The sequence below is a fragment of the Pelophylax lessonae genome (assembly GCF_965119305.1).
Source record: "Pelophylax lessonae genome assembly, chromosome: 1".
Classification (NCBI taxonomy): domain Eukaryota; kingdom Metazoa; phylum Chordata; class Amphibia; order Anura; family Ranidae; genus Pelophylax; species Pelophylax lessonae.
Window position 1 is genome coordinate 369,173,967 of NC_138768.1, and position 26,182 is coordinate 369,200,148.

The 26,182-nt window shown below is 43.3% G+C and overlaps 1 protein-coding gene across 1 annotated transcript; it reads left to right on the forward strand.

Annotated features, from left to right (window-relative positions):
- Positions 1-1,314: 1,314 nt before the first annotated feature.
- On the forward strand, positions 1,315-26,182 carry LOC309545700 (E3 SUMO-protein ligase ZBED1-like; the record flags this gene model as incomplete). Its single annotated transcript, XM_082245035.1, has 3 exons — positions 1,315-1,659; positions 24,244-25,361; positions 25,504-26,182. The coding sequence occupies 3 exons, from the start codon at positions 1,315-1,317 to the stop codon at positions 26,180-26,182; spliced, it is 2,142 nt and encodes a 713-aa protein (XP_082101161.1).

Here is a 26,182-nt window from a genome sequence, read left to right on the forward strand (position 1 = left end):
TCAGCACCCTGCACCTGTGGAGCTCTGTGCTGTGACGCAATAGGTTGGTTACTGCTATGGCGGCCCCTGGAGCACATCCTGCCTCGTTGGAGTTGTGCGTCCTCCTCATCCTCCCCCTCCTCCTCCTCTATCCTGTCAGGCACCCAAGTACAGGCTCACGTTAGTCCCTTCAACAACCTTCAAACCAACATCACAGCTTTCAAATTGCTGCGCATCCTCCAGCAGCATGTCACTGACACTATGATCGAATAGTTCAGGTGACTCTTTTGTGCATGATGGTGGGGCGACAGAAGGAGTAGCTGTGGAGAAGGAGCCTGTGGAATGGGCAACTTTGGCAGCTGCGGTGGAAGGCAAACTACTGTGAGATTGGGGGGCTGAGGACGAGGAGGATGAGGACGGCTTATTGATCCACTCCCCCAACTCTTCCACATGTTGTGGCTGAATAGCATGGGCAGCACCCGAAATAAAGGATGGGTGAACCCCGCCTGCAGAGGATGCACTATGTCGACTGTGACCACCACTTTTCACAATGGACACAGAGGCTGCTTGCCCTCTTTTTGTGGCCTTTAAGCACCGGCCTCTCCTTGTCTGCCTTTCGGACATGATGTTGATACAGATCAATACAGGGTAAACGCAACTGACCAATAGATACTCAATGACCTGATATGATGTAATCGATAGCCCTATAGATGAGCTGTGGTGGTTATAGATGTACGCAAGTAACCGATTAACAATACTCTCACTGATGTGATGTAATCGATAGCCCTATAGATGACGAGCTGTATTGGTTATAGGATGTATGCAAGTGACCGATTAACAATACTCTCACTAATGTGAAGTAATCGATAGCCCTATAGATGAGCTGTGGTGGTTATAGTTGTACGCAAGTGACCGACTAACAATACTCTCACTGATGTGATGTAACTAATAGCCCTATAGATGATGAGCTGTGGTGGTTATAGGATGTACACAAGTGATCGATTAACAATACTCTCACTGATGTGATGTAATCGATAGCCCTATAGATGAGCTGTGGTGGTTATAGATGTACGCAAGTGACCAATTAAGAATACTTTCACTAATGTGATGTAATCAATGAACAAAATGAGGTTGAAGGATTTTAAGAGATGCATGAAAGTCAGCCAGCCCCCAGTCTGATGTACTCACCCTCCAGTCTGTCATCAACCAAATAAAACCTGTCTCTTGGTGCAAAGAACAGGGGTTTAGTTGACACACATTTGCAAACGCATGTGAAAGCTGCAGAGCCACTTCACGGCACCCTGTTAAATCTGCAGTCCTACATCTGCAGAAAATATGGTACCCAGGAGCCTGCGGTGGGAAGTATCACCGCAAAGTGACATCCTGGATACTGAGGAATGGTACCAGTACTTTAACAAAGCAGGGCTGGAGCTGTTACGGTTCATGGTATCAAAAAAACGGCTTAAACTTAAAAAACTGGACGGGGAAATTAATGTCATTAAGGGTAAATTAGAGGAATTTAAGACCAAAGAGTCATATAAACAAAAATCTGACTCCCTGAAAAAGCACTTGGAGAAAGAGGATATAGAGCAGAAAAATAAGAAAAGAAAAAAGTTCTTAAGGGATAGTGGGGACTATAAGAACAAACTTATCTTCAAATGGCAAGCTAATCGAGGGCCTGTAGGTCCAGCCCCTAATGAGGCGCAAAATCCCCCTTCTATTCTTCCCCCTAGTACCCCCATGGAAGTCACGTTACCATCGGGGCAGTTTCATTATCCCCACGTCACGTCTGACACCTGGGTACAGCCCCGGCGTGGACGTGGACGTGGTCGAGGAAGAGGCAGGGGTAGAGGTAGGGGCAGAGTAGCCTCTCAGCAAGGAGGGAATTTTTCTGCCTATGATAACAGATTCCTGCCTTTACAGGGGGAATTTGAGGGTGGAACCCAATATATCACCTCACACCCACAGGAAAGAGATTTTACGCCCTCTTTTCATCCTAAGGGACCCTACTATCAAAATAGGGGGGAGCAATGGGCTCATAACCCACAAAATTATCGCCCATTACAACCCGCACATTCTAATGCCTCTGGGGGACAGGGCCCACACAAACAATACAATACCCCTTTTCAGGGGGGTACCCCAAGAAGCAAAAGGCAGAAAGAAGGAAGAGAGGGACTAGAGGGGGGAGGAGGGTCCGCGACAAAAAGAAGTCGGCATTGAGAGACCAGGGTCTGTTTAACCTTAGTACCGCCTCCCTTTCGGTTGAGGAGAAACATGTACTGAATCATGGTCTAAAATATGCCCCTCCCCGACCTCTCAATAAATTTGACACATTTATAGATCTGCAAAAATATGTGCGCAAAATGAGTGTTAAGAGACATTTTCTGGGGAACCCGACGGTTTCCAGGATGGAGTATAATATGGGTGTGAAATCCACTTCATTTGCAAATGCCTCACTGTTCAACCCTCCTGGTCCTTTGGCCCCTACCTTGACGGTGTTTCGGGATTTAGTGGCCAAGGACCTCGACAAGCTGAGTCTCAAAAATGTGCACCAAACAGCTATGTTTAAACGAGGGATGCGCTCCCTAAAAGAGCGTAGTGATATTGTTGTGAGACCAGCTGATAAGGGGGGAGGGATAGTTATTCTGGACACCTCTGCCTATAATAGAGAGATGGACAGGTTGTTGTCCGATCATGACACCTATGTGCCCCTCAGAGGCAACCCTACAGTTGCCTATAAGAACGAGCTTTTAGCATTGGTGGAGGAGGGGTTTGATCGGAAACTTCTTACCAAAAAGGAGAAATCCTTTTTGGTACCATCTGCCCCTAGAGTTCCAATCATGTACTATTTGCCCAAGGTGCATAAGGATGCGGTGAACCCACCCGGGAGGCCGATCATTAGTGGCATTGATTCGGTTACCTCCCGGGTGGGGAAATACATCGATTTCTTTCTGCAACCCTTGGTGACAAAAACTCCCTCATTTCTGAGGGACTCTATGCAAGTGATCAATCTTTTGAAAGACATAGAGTGGAAAGACAGTTATATCCTAGCCACTGCTGATGTCTCGTCACTCTATACGGTGATTTCGCATCAGCATGGAAGGGAAGCTGTCGAGTACTTTTTGGGACATAGTACTATGTTGGGTTTCCAGAGTCGTTTCATCTTGACCCTGTTGGACTACGCCATGGCCCACAACTTCTTTTGGTTTGGGGGCACGTACTACAGGCAGAATAAGGGTGTGGCCATGGGCGCCAAGTTCGCGCCAAGTATGGCCAACCTATTCATGGCCAAGTGGGAGGAGGATGTCATCGGTGACGTTCCGAGGCCAGAGGTTGTCCTCTGGCGGAGGTACATCGATGACATCCTCCTCTTGTGGGATGGAGATGTGGAGTCTCTCGACTCATTTATCTCGATGCTCAATGATAATGACAGGGGCATCAGGCTCACCCACGAAAGTAGTAGATCTGAGATCCATTTTTTGGACCTCAAAATCAAGGTAGTGGGAGGTGCCCTGGAAACCTCCACGTTTTTTAAAGAGACTGACAGGAACGGATTTATTGACACATCCAGCTGCCACCATGTGGCGTGGCTTAAATCCGTTCCTGTCAGTCAGTTCCTCAGACTTAAAAGGAACTGTTCTAACAGATCTGATTTTCTGCAGGAGGCCAGTGTCCTTACATCCAAATTTATGGAAAAAGGCTATAATAAAGAGGAGCTGGAAAAGGCCCTGGTGCAAGCTGATAGCCGGAATAGGGACGACCTCCTACAACCGAGGATACGGGGGGAAAATAGAGATTTTGAACATGCCTTTTTCTCCTCGTACTCGATCCAGCACTTTTCAGTTAAGAAAATAATTCGCAAACACTGGCATATCCTGAAAAGTGATAGTCTGTTGGGGCCGGTGCTGCCGGCGGCCCCTAAGATTATCTTTAGGGGGGTGCCTCCATTGAGGCTACAAGTGGCCCCTAACATTCTGGATGCGCCTACCACCATCTCGTTTTTCCAACAGAGAGGGGGGTTTTACCGATGTAGACGCTGTGCCATCTGTAAGATCAATGCTTGCAATGAGAGGCGGGTTGAGTCGTTTACCTCCAATGCCACCCAACAAAGTTTTAGGATTAAGCCGTTCATTACTTGTACCACCAGACCTGTTGTCTATTTGTTGCGTTGCCCCTGTGGCCTTGAATATGTGGGCCGTACAATTCGTAAGTTACATGTACGTTTACAGGAGCATGTAGCAAACATTTTTAAACTGTTCCCGAAACACAGTGTCTCACGGCACTATGATCTTTGCCATGGAGGGGACCCAAAGGGCACGGTCTTCCTCGGCATTGATAAGTTTTCAGGGAGCTGGAGGGGCAGTAACCGTACCAGGGGGGTCTCCCAGTTGGAGACCAGCTGGATATATCGGTTAAAAACATATGCCCCCCACGGGTTAAACATAGATTGGGACATCAATTCCTTCATTAACAATGCTTGAATGGAGTGGTTATTTGATGTCCCAATATGTCTTATGTTTGCTGTTATGCTCAAGTTTTATGAATTTATTAATGTATTATGGGGTTTTATTATATCTCTTGCAATATAGGATATGCATTTTTAATTTTAATTACATTTTTATCTGTATTGTATATGTTTTATTAATGTGGTTGTAATTTTGCATTTGGGAGAGGAGTTACCCATTGAGACCTGTTTCCGACCGGGGGATGGCGCTGTATCCTCTTGTGTGTCCCAAGCGGTAGTGTCATATAAGTGTACTTATGCACTCTAGAACCATGAGTATCCTTTCGGTGAGACAGTATTAAAATCTTTGGTCCCGCAATACGGATCGAGATCTCACTTATATGGGACTATCGAGATGCGCTGGCTATCAGCGACCTTGGAGTCCCTATACATGCAATTAATTAATTCTTAATTGACATGTTGTTAATGATGGTTTGATTTCCGGGGTGCTGGCACGCAAACTGCTGGCTTCCGGCTTCTGACCGTGTTGATTCCGGTATCAGGGATGCTGGCATGTGATGTACTGGCTTCCTGTTCCGGATCATGTCAAGTCCGATCCGTCATATCCGGTTGTTGGAGCGCAACTGCGCAACTTCCGTGATTCAGGTCGTTGACTAGTTATCCCGCCCCTTCCGCCTCGCTCAGCATATAAATATTGATGGCTCACCGCAGGCCACACCCCCTGACGACGTCAATTGGCTGACGAAACGCGTAGGAGGAGCCTGCGGCACGCCGAGCTGAGACACACGAGGGGACGCGGCGGCCATCTTCTTGGTTTGGAACCAGGTCCTAGGATTGCTCCCTCGAGATATATGCTGTAATATCTCCATCTAAATGTGAGTTGCCACCTACTTTTTGGCCTAAATAAATGTGTGACGGTATTTCACCATGGGAGTTGTCCCTTCTTTTTATTTATGTACTCACATCGAGTGGAGCCATTGAAATCTTCCTAGTGAGCTGGACTGTCATCTACTTGGTCCATCTGATTTCCATTACAAGCGGTCAATGATCTCTGTGGTGGGGATCATTGCGTTGCGGTAAGGGGCCATTTCTTCTACTTGGTGGTGGTCTCCATACACTGGATTTCAGGATGGTGAAAGTTTGATATGAGATTTGGGGAGCACTTCCTTCCTCCTTTCTTTTGACGGACCTATCCTTCCAATTATCTGTGTTTATTGTTCATATGGACTGTTAAGTTCAAAGAACTAGTATACTAGCGCTACACCATATTTTGTTACATCTTAATTTAGTGTCCTCACACTGGAGGCACATGGCCGCTAATGGGTGGATGGGGGAACAGGTGAGAGGGAGACAGCCCAACCTCCCCCAACCCATCCTCATCCACGACTGGCTGTTGTCTCAAAGACTCAAATAATTAGGTTATAACCATGGTGCAAACTGGGAGAGACCAGCTGAAAAGCATTACACCTCCATCCCCTTGATGGATGCAGTATATAGATAGGAAGGGATTTTATGTATGGGGCATGGCCTGTAAAGCTCACTGCCTTTGAAATCCCTAATTTCCTCTTTGGGACTTTATGTGAGACAAGCATGTCATGCTATTGGTCTCCATCCCAGTATAAGGAAAACACTAAGGTCAAATCAAAACTGCATCCACCAAAAACGCACGAAAATCGCACGGTGGGACTTTATATGAGGCACCAAGCTGTAAGCAATGTGATGTGATGTAATCAATAGCCCTATAGATGAGCTGTGGTGGTTATAGATGTACGCAAGTGACAGATGAACAATACTCTCACTGATGTGATGTAATTGATAGCTCTATAGCTGTTGAGCTGTGGTGGTTATAGGATGTACGCAAGTGACCGATTAACACTACTCTCACTGATGTGATGTAATCGATAGCAATGTAGATGAGCTGTGGTGGTTATAGATGTACGCAAGTGACCGATTAACAATACCCTCACTGATGTGATGCAATCGATAGCCCTATAGATGAGCTGTGGTGGTTATAGATGTACGCAAGTGACTGATTAACAATATTTTCACTGATGTGATGTAATCGATAGCCTATAGATGAGAAATCTCTCTCCCTCCCTGCTAGGAATGAATCACTGGCACTGCACTGTCTGACAAACTGCAAAGAAAACGATTCTCTCCCTGCCTGAAACACGTTCCTGGCCCTCCCTACACTGCTAGGAATGTCTCACTGGCGCTGCACTGTCTGACAAATTGCAAAGAAACAAATCTCTCCCTGCCTCAAACATGTTCCTGGCCCTCCCTACACTGCTAGGAATGTCTCACTGGCACTGCACTGTCTGACAAACTGCAAAGAAACAAATCTCTCCCTGCCTCAAACATGTTCCTGGCCCTCTCTACATTGCTAGGAATGTTTCTCTGCACTGTCTGACAAACTCCAAAAAAAATAACTCTTGCCCTGCCTCACACGCGTTCCTCTCCCTGTCTCCTCGCCCGCACAATCACACTACACGCTGCAGCTGCGTGGGCAGCCTTTATGTAGTGTGGGGTGTGTACTTTGCCCCTGAGCCATGATTGACTAAAAGCAGCCTACCTTTAGTCCAATCATGGAAGAGATCATTTGATTGGCCAAAACATGAGGTCAGGGTGCATGCTTTGGCCAATCACATAACGTGCGGCGTGCACGCAGTGCATTATGGGAATCTCGAATTTCCCACGAAGAAGCATTTGTTCGCATTCGACGAACGATCGAACGACCAATGTTCGAGACGAAGTTAGCTTCGACTCAAACTCGAAGCTCATCCCTAATACCTTTATAGCAGGGGTCTTCAAACTATGGACCTCCAGTTGTTCGGGAACTACAATTCCCATCATGCCTAGTCATGTCTGCGAATGTCAGAATTTTACAATGCCTCATGGGATGTGCAGTTCCGCAACAGCTGGAGGGCCGTAGTTTGAGGATCCCTGCTTTATAGGATTGATTGTGGATCTCACAATATGATAGTAGCTGATGTTGGATATCAAGTTTTATATAAGAGATTTTGGATGTTTTTCTGTGTTGTAAAATATATGAAATACAATGTTGTTACTTTATTTAAAAAATTCAGTTGTTTTTAATTTGGTGCCTAGAAAGTCGATAATTTTTCACTTCATATTGTGCAAATAGGTTAAATGTCTAAATGATAACATTCACTTAAAAATAAATAACATAATAGGTAACACAGAGCTATGTTACAGCTAGAAATAATAGCTTTCATAATTTGTAGGTTTTACTTTTTGTTTCTTATGCTAGACCTGCACAACATAATAACTGGTATTGATTCCCCTGCTGTGCCATATTTGACATGAATGCACAGGTATTCCAAAGAATACATTTGAATCACTGTTCATTGAATCAAGGGCAGTGAAATGATAACTGTAACTTTCCCCCATTACGTTAATGAGACTATTGCAATAGCTGCTGTGACTGTATACTGAATCCTAACAAATGCCAATGGCTTCAAATGGAGTCACTGACAGATTCTATTGATTGAACTTTTACAGAAGATCAAAGTAGATTAACAACATGCTGAGAAAAAATTAAAACCCTCAGGTTTAAAGCAAATGTTCACGTTTAGTGAGTTCACAAAATCTGAATTCAGTACGAGGATAAAAAAGGTAATTTACTTGATTCATTTGCAATATATTGTCAGCTAAAGTGAAACGATAAAGTGCAACCTAATTTATCATGTTCTAAGACTGACTTCTTTTCTTTGAAATCTATTGCATTATAGAAGAAGAAAGGAAGGTAAGATTAGAGAAGAATGACCCAGCAACAAGTACAACGTACTAGGTGATTTTTTCTTTGATTTCACACATGACTAGTAGTTGTATATAGCAATGTGCTGAGTGAGAATATGACAAGAGTGTAACTAACCTTTGTGAAATATTCTGTGTTCCTCTCTGCCTTCTCCTCTTCACCCAACATGCACTTCCTGTCCTCTACTTTATATGCTCTATATATTTTAAATTTCTATCACTGCTGCATCCATACATGATTGTCTCCTATTCAATAATGAATGCTGCTTAAAGTGGTATTAAACCCAAAAGCAAACATGTATTATATTGTAGCTTACAAAAAAAAAAAAATGCAAAAAGTGGTCACTTCCTCCACCTATAACTGGTCTAAACAGCAAGGAGCACTGGAAGGACAAACAAATGTCAAAAAGCCATGGAATTTCCAGTCACAACTTCCCATCCAGCCTGCGACCAACCTGAATTAGCCTGTCTAACAGTATGCTTTAAAAACAAGGGTTTAGTTGCACACATTTGCAAATACATGCGTAAGCTGCAGGCCCTGGCAAGGCACCCTGATTCCTGCAGACCCTAACTCTACCTTTAAAGAGTCTCCACAGTGGGTGCACATGTATTATAATGGATAGATGAAGGACAGGTGACTGGAGGGAGCCCACCCATCCTCAAAGGCACAGGAACGCACTGAACACCCAGCACATTGCACAATGGCAGCAAAGGTGTCAGTGCGTTGCCTGACCAATATAACAACAATACAAAAAGTGGTCACTTCCCACACCTATAACTGGTCTAAACAGCAAGGAGCACTGGAAGGGCAAACGCGTTTTAAAAAAGCCATGGAATTTCCCATCACAACTTGCTAACCAGCCTGCAACCAACCAAATTAACCTGTCTAACAGTAAGCGTTAAAAACAGGGGTTTCGTTGCACACATTTGCAAATACATGCATAAGCTGCAACCCCCGGCAAGGCACCCTGATATCTGCAGTCCCTAACTCTACCTTTAAAGAGTCTCCACAGTGGGAGCACATGTATTATAATGCATAGATGTAGAACAGGTGACTGGAGGGAGCCCACCCCTCCTCAAAAGGAAAGGAGCGCATTGAACACCCAGCACATTGCAAGCTGGCAGCAAAGTGTGTTGCCTGACCAATATGTAAACAATACAAAAAGTAGTCACTTCCCCCACCTACAACTGGTCTAAACATCAGTTAGGGACTGCAGATATCAGGGTGCCTTGCTGGGGCCTGCAGCTTACGCATGTATTTACAAATGTGTGCAAATAAACCCCTGTTTTTAACGCATACTGTTAGATAGGTTAATTTGGTTAGTCGCAGGCTGGTTGGTAAGTTGTGACTGGAAATTCCTTGGCTTTTTTAACATGCTTGATGTAGTGTGGGTGTCAGCGCTGCTAATATGGAATCTACTCAAAGTGCTTGTGCTAAATCAATACATTCTAAAGTGCAATAACAATGTCATAAATCAAAATATACAATCAATATTACTTGCAACAATCAAACAATGAAGTGCAAAATAGGGAATGTATTTGGTGCTTATAAAGTGACAGTGCTTAAATAAACAGTCCTTCTGTATTTCCAAAGTGCCGCTGCTTGAAACATTAAACGGTGAATCACTCCATGTTCCCCTCTTGAGTTCCTACTCACCAACATTATGATAAGAATCAGCTAAGTAAGCGCTGTGAAGAATGGCAATAATCCTCCTTCTCCTTTCCCATTTCCAAGATCAAAACATATGGTTTTCTCCACGGTTAGGCTCACAATAAGGTGCATGGTAGAAATGAGAGAAGGATTCTCATAGTGTAAAACTGTAGCATTTATTAAAATGTAAAAACAAATCCACTTCCAAGTTAAGAAGCAGTAACAAGCCATGATTGCTAGTGGTGGACGCCGCCACGCTGTGCATTCCAACCACTGGATATGATGTCACAAACCAGTCCCCTGTCTGATGCGTTTTGCCCCCCCCTTTTTGGCGTCTTCTGAGGCTGGGGTGGCCTATGTGGTTCTGCCTTTTAAATTATAAACTTCTCCTACTTCTCCTAAATTGGAAAGGAGAAGGAGGATTATTGCCATGGGATAGTAGGCAGGAGTTTTGATCAACTACTGTTCATATCGTTATAATAAATATTATATAAAGCTTACTTGTTATAAACAAATAACACCAAGACAACGGGTTGGAAATAATTATGGCCGTGGCCATTTATTATCAGTTATAAACAATATTAAGGTTAAAAAATATTCATAAACAAATAAGTACATGAAAACAACCCAGTCACCACGACTCGGGTTGCATAAATTTAAAATCACTAAATATTTTTCCAACATAAATAAGAACTGAATTACCACAGTAAACTCAATATAACTGAATTATACTCGTCATATTATCAATAATAAATTGATAGTAATAATAAAACAACTGTCCCCCTTTGAATAATCAAAGGTGACACCACCACATAATAATTGGCCGTGGCAAAAACTTAAAACTTGGGAGGGAGGGTGAGAGCACCACAGCTCCGCTTCTGAGGCAAATTAATCTGAGCCCCACAGAACCCCTTTATATACCCCTACCCAAGCCTTCTAGAATGTTCTTCCCAGAAGGTCACATGACCCTAGGAGAGGTCGGCTGACCCCTCCCAGAGCCCCCCCCCCTTATCACTAAGTGCCCAGGGAAGACTTGAAATCGCCTCTCTCCCGCCACTATCCCATGAGAGAAAGGGGAGCTAGACACTGCTCCCCTTTACCTCACATGGGATAGTAGGCAGGAATTTTGATCAACTACTGTTTATATCATTATAATAAATATTATATAAAGCTTACTTGGTAGAACAAATAACACCAAGACAACGGGTTGGAAATAATTATGCCGTTTATTATTGGTTATAAACAATATTAAAACTCAATAATATTCATAAACGAATAAATACATGAATAAATACATGAAAACAACCCAGTCACCACGACTCGGGTTGCATAAATATAAAATCACTAAACATTTTTTCCAGAAGAAGTATGAAAAACCCCACCTGTCACCAACCACCCCAGCCAATTGACTACAAGTAAGTAAATCATTGTTAAATAAGTAAATCATTGTCCGAAAAGTGTACACCATCACTCCTATAAAGACTCATGATACCCCCTTCTAAATCCACATGCCTAAAGCAGTGTTTCTCAACTCCGGTCCTCAAGGCACACTAACAGAGCAGATTTTAAGTATTACCTTGGGGAGATGCAGACTAGAATACTGCAATTACTGAGCAGCAAATTATATCACCTGTGATGTATTTCAGTTTTCTTGCAAACCTGGCCAGTTGGTGTGCCCTGAGGACCGGAGTTGAGAAACATTGGCCTAAAGGACACTATTCCTAAAACTGCTAAAAACTTGTTCACAGTTCTTTAAACCCTTTTCTGTATTTTTTTCTAAAGGTCTTAACGAACGTATCTTGAGCCATCTAAGTCTCGGGACAACCTCGGAAAATATAATAAGAGTATTGGGAAAAGCCAACTGGAAACGATTTAAGTCATTCCTACTATTAAAAATGAGATCCAACATTCTCATTTGTCTGATATTGTTGCCCCCCAGGTGCACAATTAACACATCCGGAAAGGGCAACAACTGTAAAAGCCTACCTATTACAAATGACAAATCAGACCAGACCATTCCCCTCCTACCATTCCAAAAAGTTTTAAAAGACAAAGGTTTTCCATATAAACCCTTTTTCTCGCTCTCTGCTGGGCCCAGAGGACGAAGGAATGGCTGATTATCCAAATAATTCAAGCAATTCCTGTAGATATTGTCAGAAACTAATTTAGAAACTCTGAGCACAGCAAAGAAAGCGACAGAAAAAGCTGCTCTAAATAATAATGCTTCAAAATTAGAAAAACATACTACAATAGTACTATTACAAAGCTTCTCTAAAATTTCAGGAGTAATGGGAGTAGGCCTACCTGGCTGGAAATTAGTTCTTATATAACCTTCCAAAGCTTAACAGAAAAGAAATCTGAACAAGATGGCAAATTTTGTAATTTGAGAAAAAAGGAAATTCCAGCCAAAGTTTTGTTAACATACGACCAAGAATAATGTTTCTCAAATAAATAAAAAATTTAGAAATAGCAATACTAAGCTTTCCGAAAAAAACGTCACAAGGCTGTTGTATAGAATTCAAGATGGATAACCACAAAAACCAGGCGCGACTGATATCCAGCCAAGGTATTTGGAGCCAATGAACCTTTTATATTATTGGCTATAAACATTAAATTAGGTCCCAAAGGTGTGAAGGGCAAGCAATTCCCACTCAACCCGCTTCCGGTAACAGACGATAAAATCGCTCCATCTGCAAGCGAGATAAAGAGTCCGCCATGTCATTGTCACTTTCAAGCCACATATGTAGCTTTCAGCCAGATATTCAAGGATAAACATTTAACTACTAGGTAACGTAATAGACTTGGAAGATAAGCAATTAACAGCATAAAGCACTCCCTTATTATCTGTCCTAACCATGATATGCTTATTCCTAAAATTGTGGCCCCAGATCTCTAATGCCACAACCACCAGAAAAAGCTCCAATAAGACTATGTTGCGCTAATAGCCGGAATGCCACAACCCTGCACACCAATGAGTATGCCAAATTGCAGCAAACCCACCAGATCTGGCTGCATCGGTAAAGAGGCAAAAATCTTTATCTAATATGAAATCATCCTGCCAGACAGCTCTACCATTAAAGTGATAAAGAAACTGACACCAAACTAAAATATCCTCCCTCTTTTCATGAGTAATCCTTACGTGTGATGACGATGACTTCAATCTTGAGATAGCCAAATAAAGCCTTCTGGAAAAAAATTTACCTACCGGTATAATCCTTGATGCGAAAGCTATTAATCGTAAAAGTGACTGAATCTCTTTCAAACATACCTTTTTTCTTCTGATAATAACTGTCAACAAATTCCTCAGTTTGCAGATCTTTTCATCAAGTACCCTGAATTCCAGATTGATCGTGTTGATAGTAATGCCTAAAAATTCTAGACAATTAGATGGTCCGGATGTCTTCTCATGTGCTAGAGGGACTCCAAACTGCGAACACATCTTACTAAATGTGTCCAATAAGTACATACAATCTGTAGAGTTCCTCCCACCCATAAACAGGAAATCATCCAGATAATGAATAATAAAAGATGAACCCGTCAGCATAGATAATACTCATTCCAAAAAAGAGGAAAAACACTCAAAATAAAAACAAGATAAAGAACAGCCCATAGGAAGGCATTTGTCAAAATAAAAAGAGTCCAAAAAGAAAAACCCCAAAGAATTAAAGCAATCTGAATGAATAGGAAGTAGGCCTAAAGCATATTTAATGTCTGCTTTTGCCAACCAAGCCCCTTTCCCCAGTTGTTTACGTATTATTAAAGCATCATCAAATGAAGCGTAATTAACTGATGCTAAATTCTCATTAATCTGATCATTAAGGGAATCACCCCTAGGGTAGGATAGGTGATGGATTAACCTATAAGTATTAGGTTTCTTCTTTTGGACAATGTCCAAAGGAGAGATCTTAAAACCAGTAAACGGTGGAGATTTAAAAGGACCTGCAAGCCTACCCTCTTTAAGCTCTTTTAAAAAATGTTGCTGAACTATATCCTGCATATGCTAAACAGATTTTAAATTCTTTAACACTTTGCAACCCTTATCATTAAACTTAGGCAAAATAAATCCATCTCTAAAACCTTCAAGGAGGAGTTGGGCCTTCAATTTGTCTGGGAAAACCCAAAGCCACAGAAGTATTTCTTGGTAACTCACTGGAGTTATAGCTCTTTGAACCACTTCCCGACTGCTGGCCAAATGCAGACAGGCACTTAAAGACACTTTAGCGTCTGGGTGGGCTCCAGCACAAAATGCGCACTAATGTCTGTATCTACAAGAAATCAGCCATTTACACTGCGAGTCGTTGAAGTTAAAACATATCCCTTTTTTATAGTTTGTTGAGGGAATTGTTTGAGAATTACATGATTGTCTGGGGTAGCTCAATCTTTGGGGAAGAAAAAGATTCAGCCAAAGGCGATGTCTTTCTGTCCCCATTTTAAACTTGGGTGAACGGCTAGCTTTTGACGAAAGGCTTCATCATAACTAAACCACCTGCTTCCCTCAAAATTCCTATAAGCTTCAAAAAACTTTGTCAAGCTGTTGACAGAGACCCACGCTTCTTTCGGGGAACTTTTCACATAGAATTCCAGAAAAAATAAAAAAGGCCTGCAGCCAATTATTAAATGACTTGGTCACAGGTCTTTTCCTCTCATCTTTCTTATCTGATTTAAGAAATTCCTTTGAAGATGGTAACAGCGATAAAATGTCAATAAAAACTCGACATTGAAAGATGATAACCTAACGGGGAAATTTCACAAGGTAAGAACTCCTTCAGATATACTTCAGGGATGTTTTGAACCCTGGCCTCTTGCATAAGAGAATCTGAAACAATTATAGGCTGAATAATTTGACTGCTATTCTTTAACTGGTCACTAGGTGGCAACCAAACGTTAGCAGCAGACCCAGCAGGAGGTGCTGACGCTGCATCCTGACTAGACTGCATAGAGTTTAAATCCTTAACTAACTTTGCTAATAAATCTGAAATCCCATTTAACATAGGTAAAGATAAAGACTCACCAACACTAGCCTGCTGTGGAAAAATAATTGCTTGTACTTCGGACTGTGTAATTACTTGAATGGGGGTCCCCTGTTGTGAGGCTTCCTGTCACCATGGGCTAAAGAGAGCTGATGCCTCCTCTCTAGCTCTGGCCAGTGTCTTCCGTTGCCTAAGCAACTCTTCAGCTGTTCGTCTTCTGGCCCGCCTTCTCGGTGATGCTCCACCTCCGGACACGCCCCCTGCTGCTCTGCCAATCGCACAGCGCCTGTGCGGTGACGACCGCAAAGCGTTTCCGATGGACTGCGGCTGGTTCCTAGAAGGGGAGTATCTTTGGCGCAGGGTGCGCCTCCTGTTCGCCGGCCGCCCGCCGACCCGGAGATGACTCTGCGACCTGGATCTTCTTCAAGCGGTTCCTTCTCTTCTTCTTCCAGCGGTGGAGGCAGCGGCATGTCCCAACTTGGATCTTCATCGACTCCTCGCTCTCCGTCTTTGACCGCAGACTCACCGCAGTGGCTGCGACTGTTAGAAACTGCTCCCCTTTACCTCACATTCTTCATAGTGCTTACTAAGCACTATATGCTGATTCCTAGCATAATATTGGTGAGTAGGGACTCAAGAGAGGAGCACGGAGTGATTCACCATTATATGTTTCAAGCACCATCACTTTGGAAGCACGGAAGGACTGTTTATTTAAGCACTGTTACTTTATAAGCACCAAAGACATTCCATATTTTGCACTTTATTGTTCGATTGTTGCAAGTAATATTGATTGTATATTTTGATTTATGACATTGTTATTGCACTTTAGAATGTATTGATTTAGCACAAGCACTTTCGAGTAGATCCCATATTAGCAGCGCTAACACACACACTACATCAAATATTTTTGTGAGGCTCACACCCCTATGATCAGCAGCAGCTAAACTAAACAAGCACTTTCTAAATAAGCACCTTTTCACACTTGTTGAGAAATTATTCCAGAGAGTGAGTACACATTTTATTACTTTTTTGACCTGCATTTGGCCTTCCAGTGCTCCTTGCTTTTTAGATTAGTTATAGGTGTGGAAAGCTACCACTTTTTGTATTGATGTTATATTGGTCAGGCAACGCAATGACACCTTTGCTGCCATCAGTGCGTTCCTGTGCCTTTGAGGAGGGGTGGGTAACCTCCAGTCACCTGTCCTCCATCTATCCATCAGAATACATGTGCTCACACTGTGGAGACTGTAAAAAGGTAGAGTTAGGGTCTGCAGATATCAGGGTGCCTTGCCTGGGCATGCAGATCAGGCATGTATTTGCAAATGTGTACAACTAAACCTCTGTTTTTAACGCATACTGTTAGACAGGTTTATTCGGTTACTGGTTGATAAGTTGGGACTGGAAATTCCTTGTGGAGGCTGACTGGTGGAGTTTGGAGGCAACGGTGACTCTGGAAAAACAGTGTCCGTGAGTACAGAGGAACTTGCCCAGAGGTCTGCCAGGAAGGGGACCACTCCAGAGGCTAGAGTCAGAGGACGGGTGTCAGCACACATGCAGTGAGAGTAAAGGGGGTGCCAAGTTTAGAACCCTGAAGAGAATATCCAAGCAGGAACATTTAAAGCAACTTCACTTTTTATGGCAGAGTGAAGCAGTGGCCTTGGCCGCATTCTACAGTTAGCTGTCCTCAAGATTGTGAATAGTTAATAGTTGGAGTATCCCACTCATCCCTTCTCCTATCCAAGTTCTCAATAAAACCACAAAAACAACATCCCTGGACTGATTATTGACTGAGCCAAGAACTTTCATTGCTATTTATCTGCTGTCAGTTGCTGAGGGTAACCCAGGGAATCCAAAAAGTGTAATTCTCAGCAGTCCTCTAGGGGCAGTGCTACTTAAGCACCCTTATCAGTGGTAAATGGTTTGTCCCATCTCTGAAACATTTTGCTGGAGAGCTGGTTCTTTTAAAAAACAACAGACTTACTGGCCAGTTTACCAGATAAAGACAGAAGAATGAAAGCCTAACAAAGAAAATTAATGCAGCCATCACATCCAAAAAAGAGTAAGATACAATATGGGTTCAGACACACTTTCTGGTTCATCAGGCTGACTGCCTGTGACCACCTTCCACAGCTTCAAAAAAACAGACAGGCATCACCCTCCTTCTGGGACTTGGCTTCCTGCCCAAAGACCCCCTGCCTCATGTGTCCTTGGCTTTTATACCCTATCCCATGATGCACCTCTCACTGTGCCAACCCGCTGGGATAGTTACAAAAGCCCGTGCGTCATTGGTCAGGTTTCCTCCCTTGTCCCACAAACCTCCTCATTGGATACAGTGGGGACACTCCCTCAGCCAACATGAATCACAAATTGAGCACATAGAGCAGGCCTAACAATTAATCAGGCTCCCCTGATAAGCAGAGACAGCAACTAGGCTTTACCTGCTGCTCCCCTGATAGGCAGGCAGAGCAAACTATTCTCCCTACCTAGCACCTATCTAGGTTGGTGCTGCACTTGATCATCTTTTTTTAAATGTAAAACCTTTATAGCAAAATGAAAAGGATCTGCTGTAACTGCCTATATATTGTGAGCTGGAGTTTGGCTTCAATTTGTTAGTGTATTTACATCTGCAATCTGCTAGTGCAAAAGATGCTCCCTGTTCCTATTCATCCAGAGTGAGGGCACTATAATACAGGAGGGATGTTACGGGCCAGATCACCAGCTGAAAACAGAGGGGAAAAAAACCTAAAAAAGAAAACAAATCCCATCCCACCTAATGATTTTTAAGCTGCAATAATTTACATTTTTGGTTTTGGGTTTAATAACGCTTTAAAGTATGCAGTAGGTATAGAAAATAGTCACCACCCTTAAAATAATCACATTTTGTTACTTTGCAGTCTGAAATGAAGACAGACACGGTTTTTGTTTTATCCAGCTGTATTTACTCAGTTCAACTAATAACATCCAAGTAAAAGGTATAACACCAACATGTCAGAAAAAAATAAATAAAGACAATTCAAAAACAGAATAACTGAGTTGGAAAAAGTATCACCCCCTTGTGTCAGTATTTTGTTGAACCACCTTTTGCTTTAATTACAGCCTTAAGGCCCCTTTCACACAGGCTGACCATTCTGATCAGCCTGTCCCTTTTTTTAGGCGGATCTGAATGGATGCCCTATGCATCTCTATGGGGCATCGGATGTCAGCGGAGACATGTCCGCTGACATCCGATCCGATCTGACAAATCTGGACGGATGGAAACCCTATTTTCCATCTGTCCAGTGGATCGGTTGGGATCAAATGTGAACGGACAGATGGTCCGTTCTCATCCGATTCCCCCATAGAGAACAGAGGGGACCTGACAGCTCTGTCTCCACACACAGCGTGGAGACACAGCTGACACCCACCTGCTCAGCGGGGGATCGACTGTGGTGAGGATTCAGCGTGAAAGCAATGCCACGCATCATATAGGTCATTAGGTTGAATGTGTCTTTGGAGTGACAGAACTTTCCGCCGACGCGAGGACATAGAGTCCATAGTCGGATCTGGGGTAATGTTAAAGTTTCCACGCAGTAGTATATTACCATGTTGATGTTTCCATGCAGTTTTCAAAACTCTATTAAAGAAGCGAATCTGGTTGGTATTGGGAGCATACACGTTAACCAATGTAAGGATGGTAGAGTTAATAGTGCAGATTAGGATTAGGTATCTGCTTTGAGAGTCCCTAATTTCCTTATAGAGGGTAAAATTCACAGTATCCTTAATGGCTAATAAAACTCCCCTTTTCTTTGTATCTTTGTTAGCAGAGAACACATGAGGAAAATGTTTGTGCGTGCATTGCAGTGGGGCTGAGTTGCAAAAGTGTGTCTCCTGCACACACAGGACCTCACTAAAACATAGGGCTTCTTGCCACATAGATTTCTGTTTAACCACATGTACTCACTGTGATCGTTGGTTGACCTCTAGTGGCTAAATCTGGAAATGTCCACATTTCAACGTTGTCCAGCAGAGACAAATTCGATATAGAATTAAGCCCCATACACAAGTACCGATCGTCGGCCGAACGATCGGCCGTCTTTTGTCCAGGGCTGTCCTGTCCGCTGAAAAGTGCAAAAGACTGCACACGAATTTTGTCGGCCAACAACAGCCGACTGCAGAAGTGATGTCATGTGATGGTTAACTTTCCGTGTTTTTTTTCTTCTCTGAGCATGCCCAGTCTTGCAAATCTGCTGATTGTCAGCCGAAATCTGTACTGACTGACGCACAATCGGCCGTTCTGTTGTCGGCCTACAAAAATTTTAATGCCTGCACGACAGATTCTGTTCGGCCGAAAATGCGCTGTCGGCAGAATCATACTAACAAGCCTACAATCGGCCAATCGGTCGGCGGCCGAATATTTGCGGCCGACAATCGGTACGTGTGTACGGGGCTTTAGTGAAGAGTTGTGTCTTGTGTCTTCAGTGGAAGTGGAAGTGGACCGCACTCAGAAGCAAAAAAATATAAAATGATATAAAAAAAAACATTTAAAACATATTCTTAGTGTACAGTAACTGAGCAAAGATGAGCAAGATACCCGTATGCAGCAAATACGGGGTAAATAGAGCCTCCGTTGCACAGGGATAATTGAGGCCAAACATGAGTCCTATGCCAGAATTATGAATGTTTTTGGGAGTTTTTTATTAATCACCGCTTTCCACTCCGGGTCAACATGGGTGGTATTCCTGGAGGAGAACATTCTTCTGGGAGTATCTTCCATGTTTTCAACAGGGGAACTCCCTTTTCCAAGGAATCTATGACAAATAATGAACCATCTTTTGTTATCATAATTTTCATGGGGTACACCCATTTGTAGCTAATGTCATGATTTCTCAGAGCTTTGGTTATGGTATAAGGATTTTTCCTTTTCATCAAAATATATTGGGATACATCTGTGTAAAATTGAAGCCCTGAGTATTGAGAGGGGATGCGCTCCTTTCTCCACATTGCAAGCATAAGCTTCTCCTTAATGTGGAAAGAGTGCAGATGTAAGATCGCACCTGATCCGGAAAAAGAGGAGAACGTTTAGGGAGACGGGGGTTAGAGGTAGGGAATTCCTCAATGGAATCAGGCAATTCTCTTGTATCATCCCCAGAGGCAGTGCTATTGCTTGCTTCAGTATCTTTATACTGCTTATCCATTTTAAATCCGGTCTTCTCTGGGCTTCCATACATGGCTGTAGAGTTACATGAGTTGGGGCTGTGCTGTGAGTTGCAGGCTGTAGCATGTGAGTCCTGGGGTAAAGAACGTGAAGCTGCTCTAGAGGGAGAGGGGGGAAGGCCTGGGAGCGCCATCTTGGCTATCTCCGCATTGCTGTTGGTGGAAGAAGGCTGTACATTTTCGAGGCTTCCGAAGCTCCTTTAGTTTCCTGTACCCCTGATGTCTATAGTAGGTTTGTCCATCAGAGATAGGGGGAAAAAATCCTGGCAGGTCACTTTGTGCTGATCTGTCCCCTGTGCAGCCATTGCTCTCTCTCACGCGTCCATTCTGCTCTACAGCTAGTCAATCATTTATTGACCAATCCAAATTCGAATCGTTCTGAAAATTTGGAATTCGTTGGAAAACCAATTTATGAAACAAAATTAAACGAACTTCAACAAAATTCTTACTAATTCATTTGGAGATTAGGGTACATCCGAATTCCTGAATAGCCAAAAATTCTTCAAAATTCACATTCAGATTGAAATGAATTGCACATGTCTGATTCTAAAAGCAATTCTAAAATCCTGCTATTTTCTCTGCCAGGAAGTTAGAGATTTCCGTGATGCTGAAATTAGACTATACCCTCGTTCACATTAATGTGGGTTTGAAATTGTGCAACTTCATCTGAATTTGCACAATTTCAAATCCGCATGTCCGTGGGTGTGCGATTTGAAAGACATCTGTGCGGCTTCATGCACACATGTCTATTGAAGTTGCACCCAAAATCAGCAAAAGTAGTGGAGGAGCTACTGTTGCAAATCGGTGCGGCGCCGCAAAGTCAGCTTTGCACCAATTTGAGCGGTACCATTGCCGGTAATAGGCTGCGATTTGTCATGCGATCGCACCTGTCAAATCGCATGACCAAACTCTCCAATGTGAACGGGGGCTAATTGAAAGTGCTTTTTAATGTAGCAGATTCTTTAATGGCATCAAAGAGATATGCGATATTTACATTACACTTTTCTCACACATTCTGCTCCAGTCTTTAGTTGAATTAAAATCTATCCAAGGAAGCTGTGTGTGCAGCAATATTATTACATGTTGCACACTGTCTTTTTACGTGTTTATGTTTGCCAGGTCTAGTAGGCTGAACAAGGAATATGCATTATTTAACTGCTAAAGAAAGTCTGTTACCAACATATATTTTTAGTGCACAGCTGAACTCGTTTATGCACATGGACTTGTCACTACCTATCATGTTTTGTGTGATCTCCTCTGATTTCAGTTGATAAAAAATTAATTGCCTGCTATACTTTTCATATAAAAAGAAATCTCCACCTAGTGGTTTTAGAGGGAGGTGGGGTGGAACTTTTTATGTTGTCTGGAAGATTTTTCAGTTTAGAAGTCAGGCAATGCCGTCACTTGCCAATTTCACCTGTGCTGTGTCATGGGCGTTCTAAACACCGCAGAGCACACTGGAGGGGCCCATTCAAACTAGTGCTGTGACTGGCATTTACTGGAAAAACAAAAGTCACCACTAAAGCACAAAGAAAACACTTGTCTTCTATGTGCCCCAGTCTTACTAAAATTCAGCCCACAGGGCAGCGTGTCTGCATTTTTACTGCAGAGCTTACCTTCAATTATTGATAACGGCAGTTATAGCTGCCAGCAATAATAACTTTATTTTCCCAGCGGGGACGAAACCCCCTGTCCCTGTCTGCGCCCCCCCCCCATCCACCGGTAGAACACAATGTTTTGGCAGGAGGGCTTTCCTTATCAGCGCTATCTGTACTGATGGGGGAATCGTGCAAATTTCTTTCCTGCAGCCATGGAAGAAATGTTCACCATCTTTGGCCTGCCTTATTGTATTTCCACTTTTATAGCCAAAATTGAGATATCCCCACTATAAGTTTTGAATGTGTTTCCAATCACACAGCGGGCTCCATTCATAAAAAGCAGTATCTGACCACATCCGAGTAAGCGGTAAAATACTGCACATCATTTTTCAAAACGTTTTTTGACATTCACTAAAAAAACGCTACTAAAATACCTATTTTTTTTAATGAAGTCATGCAGTATTTGGACTCCTTGATAATGACCTATTGGACGGAACGCATCGGGGAGGAGAAACTAGTGCTGACGTCAGGCCACTGCCGATACTGGGTTGGTAGTGGCACCCATTGTCATATGGTTTTATGATTCATTTTATTTTGGCTTTTAACCACTTGCCGACCGCCGCACGACTATCTACGTCGGTGGTCAGCCCCTCACAGGCAAAGTGACGTAGGGCTACGTCACTAGCTTGTGAGGGTCTAGGGAGCGAGCGCGCGCCCCCGGAGGCGCGCTCCCGCTCCCGAGTGGTCACGGACCCCCCGCGCGTGTGACCGGCGGACCCGATGTCCGCCGGCCACTCTGCGATCGGCGGGGGAGAGGGAGAAAGTCAGGCAGCTTGTGTAAACAAGCTGCCTGTCATTCTCCTCGCTGTATGAGAGCTGATCATCTGGATCTACTATGTAGATCCGTTGATCACTCTGCATACAGCTGAAGCCCCAGCCAATCACAGTTAGAATCACGCCCCTAGGGACACACACAGCCCCTCCCTCTCAAATAAAGTTAACCCCTTCACTACCAGTGTATTTTTACAGTAACAGTGCATATGTATAGCACTGATTACTGTAGAAATGTCACTGGTAACCCCAAAAGTGTCAAAAATGTCAGTAAAGGGTCCGATCTGTCCGCCGCAATGTCGCAGTACCGCAAAAAAAATCGCAGATCGCCGCCATTACGCGTTAAAAAAAAAAACAACAAAAATGACAAAAATCTTTCCCTTAGTTAGTAAACGCAATAACTTTTGCGCAAACCAATCAAAATACGCTTTTTGCGATTTTTTTTACCAAACATAGGTAGCATAAAACAAATTGGCCGAAAATTTTAAAAAATTAATCGGAATGGGGGTAAAATCTTCCGGGGCTTAAGTGGTTAACATACACATCCAATAAATACTCCCTATGGAGACTTCATCTTGTTCCTGGTGAGCTTTATTTACCACAGCTACATCTGGATGGTGCAAGTTGCGGAACAGCCTTCCCCACAACAGATGGCGGATCTACACTGAGTGCGTGTTTGCTGCTGTAATGGCAGCCAGCTTTTCCGGTGAGTGTCCATTTCACAAGGGTGTGGTGGATTATTTTGGAGCACTGTACTGGATCACTTCGTCACTTTTCAAGTCACCACTATTTTTTTGTGCACATCTGTGTGGTTGCATTTAAATCTATATTTTTCACTATATTGTTTTTTTATTGTTGATTTTTATTCAAGATTGGACATTATATATATATATTAGTGCTGTCAAAATTAGCGCGTTAATAACGCATTAACTCAGATTCATTTTAACGGCGATAATTTTTTTAACGCGCGATTAATGCAGCGCGCATCACCTGTTTGCTGTTTGACCCGTGGCCTACGACGTCCAGACGAAGCTACGCAAGTTAGCCTGGCGGCACACCCCCTCATCGCTCCAAGCAAGCATCGGACGCCAGGAACCACGAGGAAGAGCGGAGACTGATGACAGCACGAGAGCGGACAGCGGAAGCAGACGCACTGACCTACAGATCGGCAGAAAGGTACATAATAAAGCATTCACCACACAGGGGTGAAGAAATGGCTTTTAGCCATCGGAGCACTGTTTCCACTTATATGCGGTACTGAACCGACGTTTATATAATAACGGCAATACAGCCATATTCTGCTGTCCCAACCAAGGAAATCTTGAGCGGTAGTTCTTACAGCCCTGCTTTCAATACTTAGATAAAACCACCCCTAAACGATTTCTTAGGAGCAACTCAATAAGAACAACTGCCCATACACAGTCACCAATTAAAATCGACGACCGATTGCCCAAAAGGAGCCCCTTCAAGAACATTTACGGCTATTAAAGCATGTTGTGATTAATATATGTATATCACTTGAAGTATATGCCGGCCGGTTATCTGTCACTTTATGTTATGTCTGTCTTGTTTCCTATTAATGCACTGATTGTATTCACTAACAACCTTATCTTGCACGGGTGTTACTAAACCCCAATATATTTAATTTATCAATAAACTGTCTATGTTACACACTAATAGCCTCAAACATTACTGCTGACTAAATTGACCCTCTTTCTTCTGTGGTCTATACAGAAAGAAACACTTCATGAAGTTCATATATATTGACCCGTGGCCTAGCCTGTAGTTGGAGAGATAAAGATGCAGCAGCAAACAGAAATGGAAAAAGAAAGGGGTCTTCTGAACGGAAAATTTATATACAAAACGAGGTCTGATGGTTCTGTCGACAAGACAAAAGTTATCTGCAGTTATTGTCGATGTGAATTAAGTTATCACCGCAGCACGTCGAGTTTAAAATATCACTTGATGGCGAAGCATACAACTGACACGGAGAGCCCCCCTCCCCCTCGTCAAAGGCAGACCACAATGGATCAAAGTTTGCAGCGGAGATCGATGGATAAGTCCACAACTAATAGACTCACCTCAACTATAGCTAAATGGGTGGCTACAGCATGTAGACCAGTTAATGTGGTCGAGGACGAGGGTCTACTTGAAATTATTCGCATCGCATCTAACGATTCTACATACGAACTACCTTCAAGAGCCACCATTACAACCAAGATTCACAACTTATATGAAGAGGAGAAAGCTAAAATTCAGGAGGCATTGAGACAGACAAACACGGTTGCGCTCACCGGAGATTATTGGACTTCCCTCAGTAACCATAGCTACCTAGGCGTCACAGCACATTATTTTGACGCGCACTGGAAACTTCAGTCTCACGCTTTGACCGTTATGAAGACAGAAGATAGACACTATGCTGACGTTTGCGCTGAGCACTTTCTTCAAGTAGCCAGACAGTGGAACATTGAACTCAAAATTAAAATAGTGACCACTGATAGTGCACGCAACATGATTGCAGCGGCCAGGCAGCTCCCGTTCGAGCATATGCCTTGCATTGCACACAGCCTCCACCGAGCCATCACAGTTTCTCTCCAAAACAGCCCGTTTGATGGCGCCTTGGCAAAATGCAGGAAGTTAGTGGGTCATTTCAAGCATAGCCCTGCTAACGCAGCCGAGCTTGAACAGCAGCAAGTCAAACATCTTCAAAAGAAAGAGTCACTCGTACAGGAGGTGTCTACTAGGTGGAACAGCACCCTAGAAATGATAAAGCGTGTTGAGAGAAATCAAGAACCATTGAGAGATGCACTGGGCCTACATGCAGGCAACATCAACATGCCAACTGCAGCTGAATTTGATAAACTGAAGAGGTTGGAGACTGTGCTGGAACACTGCAGGTAATTTATTGATACTCTTATTATTATTATATTTGTGTGTGTGTGTGTGTGTGTGTGCGCGTGCGTGTGTTAAGAGTGAGAGATTGAAAGTGAGTGAGAGATTCATTATGTCTAACTAAAGTGCTTTTCTCTATTATTCCAGGTATGTGAGTGAACTTTTAGGAGGAGAGAAATTTGTTTCTTGCTCAGTTGTGCTGCCCGCGTTGTGTCATCTATCACGTGTGATGGAGGTCTCAGAAGATGACCCAGCCTACATGATTAAGTTTAAGGAAACTTTCACAACTGACATGGACAAACGGAAGGAAAAAACCAACACCACATGGCTGAGGGTTGCATCAGCACTGGACCCTAGGTTTAAGGACCTCAAATGTCTGAGCAGGGCTGACAGAGCTGAGGTGTGGAGTTCAGTCTGTGCCTTGCTCAAGAGGGAGGGGCTTGCACAGCCAGATAAACCAGTGACACTGACAGTGACAACTGAACCACCTAAGAAGATAACATGTCTCATGTCTGTGCCAGAATCTTCATCTGATGATGATGAAGAGGACTGTATTGAGAAATGTGTGGAGCGCTACAAGGCAGAGCCCTCTATTGCCATAGAGGACTGTCCCCTGCAGTGGTGGTCCAATCATGAAGGGGCACACAGTGAGATGGCCTACCTTGCACGCATATACTTATCAACACCTGCCACATCCGTACCTTGTGAAAGATTGTTTTCACTCTCAGGACATGTTGTTCAGAAAAAGCGAGCTGCCCTGTCATCTGAAAATGTAAACAGGCTCGTCTGTTTGAGCAACTGGCTCAGTGCAAAGAAAGAGAAATAA